Source organism: Cottoperca gobio, chromosome 20, assembly GCF_900634415.1.
Source record: "Cottoperca gobio chromosome 20, fCotGob3.1, whole genome shotgun sequence".
Lineage (NCBI taxonomy): Eukaryota > Metazoa > Chordata > Actinopteri > Perciformes > Bovichtidae > Cottoperca > Cottoperca gobio.
In genome coordinates this window covers 8,193,214-8,205,625 of record NC_041374.1, presented here as the reverse complement: position 1 = coordinate 8,205,625, position 12,412 = coordinate 8,193,214, and the positions used below count along the sequence as shown (strand labels likewise).

The 12,412-nt window shown below is 42.3% G+C and overlaps 1 protein-coding gene across 2 annotated transcripts in view; it reads right to left on the bottom strand.

Annotated features, from left to right (window-relative positions):
- c20h8orf34 (chromosome 20 C8orf34 homolog) overlaps positions 1–12,412 on the bottom strand; it is a 56,910-nt gene that overhangs the window by 6,190 nt on the left and 38,308 nt on the right. For both annotated transcript variants that reach the window (XR_003834217.1, XM_029457934.1), the window contains exons 9-12: positions 11,059–11,144; positions 10,831–10,904; positions 5,107–5,233; positions 1–20 (exon numbers count right to left, since the gene is read on the bottom strand). The exon at positions 1–20 is cut by the window's left edge and continues 468 nt beyond it. Coding sequence is in view for 1 of the 2 variants with exons in the window: in XM_029457934.1 (XP_029313794.1) it covers positions 1–20; positions 5,107–5,233; positions 10,831–10,904; positions 11,059–11,144 (307 nt within the window). In the remaining variant the exon portion in view is untranslated. The remainder of the gene's footprint in view (positions 21–5,106; positions 5,234–10,830; positions 10,905–11,058; positions 11,145–12,412) is intronic.

Below are 12,412 nucleotides of genomic sequence, written 5' to 3'. Positions count from 1 at the left end.
GGCCAAGTCCTTCTCAACCTCTGCAGGAGAGAAGAGAGAGAATCAAAGTCAACACCACGTTTAAAACATCTATAAGTGACTGTAACCCTATTTCCCCCCCCGCACATTTAAAGACAATGTTTAACCCTTTAGTGCCCGCAGGAAACATTTAGTTTTCAGAAATCCTGAATTTTAATAAAGATAAAAGTGTGATTTTTAATATGATGTAAAAAGATCATAGATGTCCTGTTAGATAACTACAGTCCGTCTGTATCAGAACACATGCTTCCAGTTCATCCTACATACAGTCTCAAACTGTTTTATATGTTAACAACAACTGTAACACAGATCCCAGAGAACTCTGGTGAATGAACGAAGATAAATTCAGGCGTATTGTTTTATTACATCTTCACAGGCTACGAGGTCTGAACGTGTCCTACAAGGCTGATGATTCACAAACTTTACTGAGCATTAAAGTGGGCGAGACTGCAAACTTTAATCCTTCTGGGCAATGATGACAATATTTATAGGGCCTGTAAATTGTGGTGAATCCAGCTTCCTTTCTCAGAAAAGCCTCCAAGTTCATATACAGTAAGCAACAAATGTTCCTGACAGAAACTCATGTGTTTGCCTCACTGGTAGTCTCAAAAACATTTCTGTTTGTGAGAGAAGTGACGCTGCCAACTCCTGCAATCAACATCTGGGTCCTTTTTTCCGTGTTTTATGCTTTTTGTTAAAAATCTTGGCACTCGGGATTCAACAAACCCGCCTGGGAGTTATCATTTGAGAGGGATCGTTTCAGGAGTGACTCATCACGGGGGAGTATTTTTGGAGAACTGTATATGTGTGACGTGAAATCAATAACAGAAAGAAGCATGACAAGTATTTCACAGACCTTGACTTCCTTGTTTTTGAACACACTGTGCTTTTCTCCTTTACAAACAACATTTAACACGCAAAGATGTGAAACATATGCTCCACTTCACAGACAAATATCCATTTAGTATGCGAAACGTCTGCAGTTCTCCTCCAAGCTTTGAGACATTACATTAGTTGGTTTGAAATCTATGCCAGATCGTTTAGTATACAATCCTTCAGGGATCAAAACCATTGAATCCTCTGACATAATCAGGTTTGCAGTTTCTTTGCTTAATCAGCAGTGATTGTATGGAGGTCGACCTTTACAGTGAGATGCAATGCAGAGCACGTCCGGCTTAGAGCCCATGTGCTCAATAATCTGCGTGTGTGTGTGACTCTGTGTGTGTGTTGCTTTATCCTCGCTGCATTCTGCACGTTACTTCTCTAAATAACAGAAAACTACAGACGTAGGTTACCACTCGGATAAAAACTTGGAAGAGAATGAACTCTGTGGTGTGTTCAGGGCCCGTTATGACATCAGCCTGTGGCAGGACTGCAGTCTGTAACATTACAAACCACAGAGAAGCTTGTTGTTGAGCAGCTAGAATGTGACATAATGCTGAAAACACGCCAGAGCAGCGGCGAAGAGCGGCGAAGAGCGGCCTGCAGCGAGCTTAGGGACTTTCAATTCTGCAGGCAAACTAAAAGTTGGGGAGAGAAGAATTAGGGCCAGAGTCCTGAGAGTCCTGAGAGTCCTGAGACATGTTGAACTACGTAACAACGGATTGCTTCTGAGTTCTTGAAGAAAACGGGGAAAAGTCCTGATGAGTTGAAGTAAATGTTGGTCATCAATGTTATCAACAACTAAACTATCTGAAAACATCCGTTTACAAATGACTTTCACTAAAACATGTACAACGTTGTGACAGAGACTGTTTATGCTGAAGTGTTTAAATAGTAAAGTGTGTGTGTGTGTGTGTGTGTGTGTGTGTGTGTGTGTGTGTGTGTGTGTGTGTGTGTGTGTGTGTGTGTGTGTGTGTGTGTGTGTGTGTGTGTGTGTGTGTGTGTGAGCATGGACTGATAAACGAGACTTTATTAGACGGATGTCTTCAACGTCCATTTACTCAAATCCTTCAAGACTTTCTCAGTTTACTGCAACTCAAATGGTCATTTTGTGGGTGAACTTTTCCTTTAACCACCCACACCAAGATGTTATCATTGTACCGTAAACAGGAAATGTTCATTAGTAATCTGTTCCCATATTGTATCTGGAGTTATTTCCCAGAGTAATGATGAACACCACATGTTTCTGATGTGAAATCTTCCCTCACTTCTGTAAATGGTCGCTCCACTCATGACTTTATTGTAAACCATTTGTTTCCCTAACTTCCTGGCATTAATGAGAATCCTGTTACGAGCAGCTTTATTTTGAAATGCTGTGCAGTGTTTCACACAGAGATGCTTCGAGTCATCTCGCAGACGCTGATATAACACGACGGCTCCGAGAGATCAAAAGAGGTGGCATCAGAATCCATATGCTAAAACCCTTTGATTCAGTAACAACGACAGGACAATGAAAGTCGGGAGAAAGTGAGACAGAGAGAAGGAGACAAGAAGAAACAGAAACAGATCTAATCTCTTAAAGTCTTTGATCAACAGGCAGCTGCACGTGGTGAGAGAGCGCGGCTGTAGCACGCTACCATTCACAACTCATGCAAACTTTATCAGGTCCTCTGGAGGTAAACCACATAATGCTTGTCTGTAATTAATCTGCAGCAACAGTGCAAAACGCTGACAGAATGAATTAAAACACTAACTGTTGTCTTTGGATAGATACATTAAGTACAAAGGCACAAGGACATCCAGACACTACGAGTACAAAGCAAAGTTAATCTGGAGCCTTCAGTACAGAAAGATGCTGCTGCTCAGAGTGTCTGCCTCGCTTACTTCTCATCTTAAATCAGGAAACTTTTGTTACTCTAGACTAGATTTTATTTGAGCAAAAGTCTTTATTTTAAGGGATATTTTGAAGTGTGGTTTCTCTTCAAAGCCACCAGACTCCATTGAGAAAAACACTCATTTTACTTGAACCTGAGTCTAGTTAGTGACTTTGTGTTATTGTGTGTTATTGTGTGTTATTGTGTGACTTTGTGATATTGTGTGACTTTGTGTTACTGTGTGTTATTGTGTGTTATTGTGTGACTTTGTGATATTGTGTGACTTTGTGTTACTGTGTAACTTTGTGTTATTGTGTGACTTTGTGTTACTGTGTGTTATTGTGTGACTTTGTGTTATTGTGTGACTTTGTGTTATTGTGTGACTTTGTGACTTTGTGTTACTGTGTGACTTTGTGTGACTTTGTGTTACTGTGTGACTTTGTGTGACTTTGTGTTATTGTGTGACTTTGTGTTACTGTGTGACTTTGTGTTACTGTGTGACTTTGTGTTACTGTGTGACTTTGTGTTATTGTGTGACTTTGTGTTATTGTGTGTTATTGTGTGACTTTGTGTTACTGTGTGACTTTGTGTTACTGTGTGACTTTGTGTTATTGTGTGACTTTGTGTTATTGTGTGTTATTGTGTGACTTTGTGACTTTGTGTTACTGTGTGACTTTGTGTGACTTTGTGTTACTGTGTGACTTTGTGTTATTGTGTGACTTTGTGTTACTGTGTGACTTTGTGTTATTGTGTGTTATTGTGTGACTTTGTGTTACTGTGTGACTTTGTGTTATTGTGTGTTATTGTGAGACTTTGTGTTACTGTGTGACTTTGTGTTATTGTGTGACTTTGGTTCAGATTCACACAAAGTGTCAGGAGTGTGGTCAGAGTGTTATCCTTGTTTACTTGTGCTTTGACTTTTCTTACTCTCGACTGAGTCTTTATTTGACACTGATGCACAGAGCAGTTTAGGAGAAACCTTCTGTGTTCATCCTCCCGTTGCTAATGCATCATATCAGTCATGAGACAGAACTTTTAAAACAATCCATAGGTGATTTATTTGTACAGCACGTGAGCTTCACAATATCACAGAAGGCAGAAGAGGAGATTTCACAACCACATAATTGGGGCAACAACAGAAGATGAAAAGTGAGTCTCTGGCTCCGAACGTGGAAAGTATTAGCAGCCACTGAAGGCTTGAAGGAGTTGAATTAGCGTGTTGAGCAGCTTCACTGAAGTGCCTGCTGGCAGCCCTCGGCCTGAATATTCAGTAACTCGGCGTAAAACAACTAGAAATGAATTCCATCTGAGGAGCCGGGACAAAGCTGAGCGTGCTGTTAACACAAATAGTCTTCTTTTAGTGCCTCTCAGGCACCCGCGTTGTTCGGCACCAGAGTGCTCGGGCTGTGCGGGAGCAGCTGGGCGACAGTAATAGTTCCCTCAGTGGGACCAACGTGCTTCAGATAAGTGAGCTATGTGAAGACGCGGACGAGTCTTCAGAGTGGGAGGACGTGCATAAAACAACAAGTGGGTGACACATGACGCTGAGTGAAGACTTTCTGTCCGGCTTTCATCTGATTCATAAGTGGATACACACTTTATGATCATAACAACAAACACAAGCAGACTGAGTCACACACAAGTCATGAAGATGAGCCTGGACTACAGGAATTATTATTTCTGCCACACAAATGACTTTTTGTTCAGTCACTTCCAGAAGGTTCAAGAACGTTCTGTCAAAGAAAATCTTTGTGTGTGTGTGTGTGTGTGTGCGTGTGTGCGTGCGTGTGTGTGTGTGTATGTGCGTGTGTGTGTGTGAATGTTTGCACAGTGTCGACTACGTTTTATATTCCAAAGAAAGTATTTGATCCGACTTACCCAAACTATTCATCGTTAAAGCCACTGATAAATACAAATGCAATAATAATAATAATAATAATAATAATAATAATAATAATAATAATAATAATACGTATTGTAAGTAGTAATTCTCTAAAGTGTAAAAGTCCTGCATTTGAAACTTTAGTAAAAGTTTAAAAGTATCAGCATCATTCTGCAGATATCAGAATAATATCTTATATTTCTGATTAGAGTTATTGATGCATTATGTAATGATGCAGCTTTTATGTTTTACTATACTGTCTGGCATCTTGGGAAGTTTATCTTAACCTGCAATAAAACATCATCAGTTGATCATGTTTTGTAACATTAATCTGAAACTTTAAAATCAGGTAAATGTAGTGAAGTAGAAGTATACACACACACACACACACACACACACACACACACACGCACACACACAGACACACACACACACACACACACACCCTACCCGCCAGCTGTTTGCCCATGTTCTCCAGCTCTTGAGAGAAGAGGGCGTCCCCCAGCAGCGGGCCCGTCGGCCCCCCACAGCTCCCGCCTCTCGCAGCCTTCAGATCAGCCTCCCAGACAGCCTGACGCTGTGAGGGAGGAGAACAGAGAGAGAAAGTCACATTAGAAGAAAGACCCTTCAATTAACTCTTTATATCATTTTCAGCTATTGCTGGAAATATCCGAGCCATATCTGCTGGGGGAAAAAGAGAGGCAATTATTATTTTATGAGCTTTAGAAAAACACAAGAAACCACAGCAAGTGTAGATGAAAGCACGGAGCAGTGTGTTCAGGGAACACGCCGTCAGTCGTGGTTCAGGACACGTTTGGGTAACAGTGAGGAAATCTATAGGAGCTCGTGTGCACGCTAGTCTGCTGGCCGTTTAGGAACAATACATTGTTTTGGGTGCTTCCCTAAGAGTGCACGATATTGGGATTATACAACAAATAAAGACGATCATATTAAAGCATATATATATATATATATATATATATATATATATATTAATATATATGCAGAGAACTTAATGAGACATTTAAAGACAAACCTGGGAAGAGCCGGCGTGTTATATTATCAGAGCTCGGCCTCTGATACGTTACAGAACAGGACTCCATGACCCGTCAGATACATGACAGCACAACCACAACACCACAAGCCAATCCTTAATTACAGCCCTCATGAAGAGGCGAGGCGGGTTCAACATTACACCCCTCCAGCTTTATTTCTCTCTCTCTGGTGGTATCCCCCAAATCCACCAGCATGACATCATCTTGTCCTTCGCTCTCTGTGTCCTCTCAAACAAGGCCACCAACAGTTTCTTACTTTCCCAAGAGCGTATTCGTAATAGTTATTATATTGTGAGTTTTCATGAGTCTCACGTGATCCAGCTGCTGAATAAGGTTCTTAAAAAGGTCCACAAGAACGTCAGTGTGGAGCCTTAAGAAAGCCCAGTCCTGCTTCATGAGAGCAGTCAACATATGGAGATGAACTATTATCCGTAATGTCCACAGATTAATATTTACATATCTCCTGCCCTCAAGCTGCTCTGCACTGATCAGGACCACAGATCCTGCAGCACGACCATCCCGCAAACAGGAAGCACTGAGTCTGCAGGCAATACACGTCCTCAGATAGCATCAATAAATAAACATCATCAAGATGTGTTGTTTGGTGAAGACATGTTTACAAAGTCACCTGGAAGACGTGAACAGGAACAGCGTACCTTGATCGTGCATATTAAACATGCAGCACGTCTCTGCATGATAGATGGGAACTAAACAAATGGACTCGACTCCACTGAAGTCACAACGACGTGATGAAAAGAGATTTCCCTTCATCGGAGTTTAAAGTAGCTATTGTCCTGATCAGCAACAATGTACGACATGAGCCTCTTTAATCTGCACAGACACAGAGACGAGAGGAAGGCCTTTTCATCTCCAACATAAAGAGCGCCTCTGATTTGACTTATGAGCGTATTAATGTCAGTGGTGTAAAAGCCAAGTTGTATAATCTCCCTCCCAGTACGACAGAACTGAGAGTCCGGAGAGAGAAAAACCCTCTGGTGATGCTTCTGCCCGACTAACAAACAAGGATCTCGTTTCTTGCTAAATTAAATCCATGTTGAGAGCAAACAAGACAGAAAGAGAAAGGATGGAGGTCTGGAGTCAAAGACTTTATAGCCTGCATGTGTGGAGCTATACGTGTGTGGTCAGCAGTAATAATCACCACAATCTGGGGTTCGGTTCAACATGGCCTCCACACAACAAGAGCTGCATGCAGTCAGACCTCAAACATGGTGTGTTGTGGTCAGGCAGCATACACACACACACACACACACACACACACACACACACACACACACACACACACACACACACACACACACACAGCAGCTCATCTACAACACAGCATGCACTGCTTTTATCAAATCAGAATAAGTTTATTTAGAGTAGAATTTCACTTCAAAAGGTATTTGCTTTGTTGCACACAAAACAATCATATCAGTTTATATGCCAGACTCCATTGACAAAAACAGTCATTTTACCTTGCAGAACACGAGAGTCGCTGGTCCATCAGTTAGTAAGTTTGTTTATTGTGTGACTTCAGTGAATCTGAACTAACCCTGTAAAACACCAAAGTTACACAATAACACAAACTAAGTAACCGATGGCGGCAGCGGTGAACCAGCGACTCCCGTGTTCTGCGAGGTAAAGTTGATGTTTTTTTCAAAGGAGTCCGGTACACTACAGCTGATACTGAGTCTGTCTACAAACTGTATCTACTGTAACACTCCTGACACTATTGAGAAGTACGTCACACAACCTCACTTCAAAACATCCAAACTGTCCCTTTGGGGGGGGGGGCTGACTGGATGTTTAAGTAAAGAGGAGAACAGGATCTGATCTGCACATGTGAGATGGAGAACATTGAGTTTTGTAACACTGTGTTGTTTTTTCAACACAGTTTGTGATTATTCTGATGAGCAAGCCTTCAAACACGCAGCTCATCTCTGTATGAGCACATGAGCAGAGGCCACTGGGATCACGTTGTTCTCTTGGTAAAAAGGTACGTTATGTACTAACTGTACTCCCGACTCTGGGATGTATACAGTTGATGAAAAATCTAATCCTCAATCGGGTTGATCCACTGAACTGTCAGATGCAACACATGCTGCATGTTTGCAGACGACTCTGCTAGTCCATGGAGCGGCGCCCCTGCAGGAGGAAGGCTTCACTGTTAATGAGTTTCTGTTTTGGCTCAATCACCTAATGGTTTCATGGACTGGATACGCTCACAGGCCCAAACACGGAGTCACGAGCCAAGAGCAAACAGGATATTGACAATAACACAGTAAGACTTTTATGAAGGCAGGTTATATGACGTGCTGTCTGTCCTCCAGTCACAGAAGAAGTGCCAACAAGGATATTAAGTGTTGTACCAATCGGAGTGCAAACGGGTGAAACGAGAGGATTATTTGCAGGAACTCGTAACGTGGAGAATTAGAGTGTTGAATAGCAGATAAACATGTGTGCGGCAACAATCCCATTTACAAACGCCTGAGAACCCTCACAATAAATGAAGTATTGGAAGTGAACCGTTAACACAGTTAAAGGCATTCAAGCAAACATCTGCACATAAAGAATTCTGCTCCAAATACAGAAACCGCTGTTAGTCTCAACATTTCTTTAGCATTCTGCCGAATGAAAAACACTTTCTGCGTGCCTTTCTGCGTGCAAAAGGCAGAAATGTGTCTTTGGTTTGTGCAGAACCTCTTTATCATTAAGTGCATGTTGGACCGTAAAGACGGCGGCACTGTGAGCACGAAATAATTAAATGTGCTCTTGAAATTAAATGATAAAATAGTAATTGCAGGTGATAAGAAAACACAACTCTAACCGTCTTAAGGTAATAAATACAAAAGTTACGCTTGTTGTATTCTAACAATAATTTAGGGAATAGCACGCAGATGACAAGTGAAGAAAAACCACTAATATGGAAAATCTGCAAATCCTAAACAAAGCTTTAGAGGAATAAAAGTGCACTGGAGCTCTTAAATCAAACAGAGCTGAGGTGTGGAGAGCCCACTGCTGTCCAGTGCATCGGCTGAACCTCGGCCAACATTCCCCTGGAAACTCAAATAAACCATCACAATGCCTCTGCCTTGTATCAGACACATGGCATTGCATCACACTAATTATCTGATTTCTACCATGAACAGTTTCCCCGGCACATTTTATGATGGTAACACCCAAACAACTCCACAAGGAGCTACATCTGATTAAAACGAATCACTTAACACTTACAAAGGAAACTATAGAAGCATTTCTTGGAGAATTTGCTCCGGCCATTGAGGAAAGTATTTGTCTTTATGAGGCAATTATCACCTAAAGGAGCTGGCAGGGGGGAGGGGGGGGCTGTCATGAGTAATAATGATAACCATTAACAGTGTTTACTTTGCAACATCACCAACGGTTTACTGCCGCGGTACGTACGATGCGAGGCATACTTCTTTAACGACAGCCGAGCACGATGAAACGTGCTGATGATTAAATATGACTTCAAAATAACAAACGTAGAGAAAGTTACATGCATCCTTTCACACTCATAACCAGAGCAGCATGTAAAGTAACAACACTTTCCTACGATGCATGTACACATGCTGCTCAGCAGGTACTGCAGCGCGACATGCATTACATAGTTGATATGAGTTATTGCTCACACTGTATGACTTCAACTATTGTCTTTTGTCCAAATAAAGCTCATAAAAGCAAAACATTTTTTTGGTGATTGTGGCCCGTGAGCCCCTGAAGGGCCAGTTAAACTAACACGCTATTACAAATTGCATTTGCCTTTCAAAGACAGCCAAGCATAAGCAATTAAAGACAAAGCAGCCACATTAGCTGCAGTAGATGACAGGAGACGTTTGCACTGAGCAGTTTCCACATGGGACACATTAGTACCTTGTTCTGAAGCGTGCCAGACGGGGCTCGACCTGCGGAGAAGCCGAGCCCCGTCCTCAGAACAAACATCGTCTCAGAGTGGACGAGAAGGTCAGAGGGGACGTCAGATTAATCAGCTTAAATCTTTAGTTAGACGTGACGTGCTCATAAAATTGATACTGCTCCTCAGCGCCTTTTTTTCCATGACTAAGACGAGACGTTGACGAGTTGCTGATGAAGAATACTCGCTGGGCGGTGCTGATTGGCTCCCTGGCGGTCCGGTGGGTCTTAATTGACAAATCTAGTTTTGGTTTTGGATCTTCGAGCACGTCTGAGATGTTCAATATAATCTGATTACTAAATGAAGGACATTTGACACAGTAAGAAAACATTGTGACTAAGTGTTGACGTAACGACTGTCGACTAAAAAAGTTAAATGTGACTAAAACTAATAAGCAACTCTCTTTCTACAACCGCTGCCTAAATGAACACTGCGTCTGTCATGTGTTCAAGCCTCAGCGTCTGACTTGATGTCAGAAGGTGCACAGTGTTTCAGTGGCGAGAGCGTTCGGCCTGATCCGTCACACCTCCGACTTCAGGCTTTGATTCATCAGCTTCAGTCTCTGAGAGTCTGCTGCCAGTCAGTCTGGAGCCTCTCTGCATCTGCTGCACACACGGAGCGCTGCCCGGCTCCAAAGCTCCTTCTTTCTTTAAAACATGCCGTAAAAACTCTTGTCTAACACTTAGATTGGGCAATTATTTAAAAAAGGTTTTTTTTTGGAGGGTAATTATACAAAAGGTAGCGGCGTCGTAGCGGAGCGCTTTATTAACAGCATGTGAGTGTCTGGCGTGGACCACATTAGGCCTCTATAGGTTTCTCCCCTGAAGCGTGTGAGCTTATCACGCAGCCTTGCTGTGTAAGCCACAAATATTTAAGGCTATTGTATAAAAACGTCTAAATCAGCTTCAATTGTCGTCGTGTCACAAGATATTCTTTCATTTATTCCCACACATCGCCCTGAGAGCGGTCACAGGGATACAGGGAGACTTCTCTCACGTAGTCAGCAGCTGCGTGAGCTGAATGCTCGTGAAGATGGATCAGGGCCTTGTGTCGTCGGCGAGAGGCTCGAGGTGGTTCCTCGCCGACTCTCGGGACAATAGAGGCGGAGGAGGAGAGAGCGATGTGGTAACTGATGATGTAAAGTGATCTTAATTGTTTGCTGATGGATGTAGGGAGGACACTTACAGAGCCTGACACCTGAGACGAGGCCTCGCATTCCTGCAAACGTCCCGCCACTGCGTCCACCCCGGGGAGTGGAGCTGCACGCACACACACACACACACACACACACACACACACACACACACACACACACACACACACACACACACACACACACACACAGAAGCAGAGAGTGAGACAACACAAATGTAAACAGTAACTCTTTGAATTTGAACGTGTTGTGCAGCTTACAGGAGATGTCAGGCACGGCCTGCTCAGATGTGCGAGTCCTGTACTCCTCTTCAGGTCGGCCGTCTGATAGGCTGTTGCCCTGCAGCCTGCACACAACACAACAAATCAGCCACAACACTGCAACGCATGCCAGAAGTCTAATGCCAGATACCGAACAGACGAGTCTCTGTCTGAGGCGAGGAGACAAAGAGGAAGTGTTTCGTCAGTTTATCTTCTATGAGATGACAACATGACAGAAGAAGACGAGGACAGTGAAGGAACGTTTCTTCCTCCTGCAGGGAAATAAACCTGAAATGTTTAGTATGTTGACATGAAAGTATTATTATATTACATGTATATATATATATATATATATATATATATACATACATACATACATACATACATACACATAATATACACAGCTCATGTGTTTCCATTCACTCTGCACTGCACTGTTTAACTTACTCCACGACAAACATTATACTTCTTACTCCACGACATTTATCTGACATTTTTAGTTACTTTGCAGATTCAGATTATTCAACAAATAATTTAAAATGTGTTATAAACTTTATTGATATATTGTTATAAAGTAAAACAATAAGGTATTACTGCTTTTACTGAAACACATCTGAGTACTAGGTCCACCTCCGTTCTTTATCATGATGTGTTCAAAGCCCCTACAGCTCGACAGAGATCTGTTTGGACTGAAATGGAAGCGGGTCGGAGAGATTTGGTTCTCTGTTAAAGGAACTAAAAGATTGAAGTTTCTCTGAGATATGAAAGTTTACTGAGGGTGGAAGACAAACAGGGACTGAAAACCTTCTCAATGGAAGATAAACAAGTTGTTTTACTGCTCTTCTCATTCACACATTCCAACATCTGCATCGACTTAAACACAGGATTTATCTTTCTAAAGCTTATTTTTAACAACTGTTAATCATATTAACTGTAATTACACAGACTTTAGCTCTGAATGCTGACATGTCCGTGTCCTCTGTGCAACCATTAGAGTACAAAGCGAAGCCTCCATGTGCTGCAGGGCCTCTTAGTCTCTACCTCTACGATGTATTCTGTTTCTTTCCTTATTTATACATCCTTCTCCTCGTCTCTCTTTATACGACCATTAAAAAGTACCTTCCTGTTCTCTAAACAAAAGGGTCCCGACGACCCCGCGGTGCATTCCTGATATGAAAGCAATTCATTTAATGGGAACTTGAAGCCCAGAAGAGGCTTGAGGAGATCCATCTTTCCCTCCGGCCTGCGCTCAGTTTTGTGGCAGGAGCACGCGTCCATTAAAAGAAGTGATGGGGTGGAGGATGGAGGATGTAATGCAGTGACAACAGCTGCAGCGAGAGAAAGAGACGGGCCC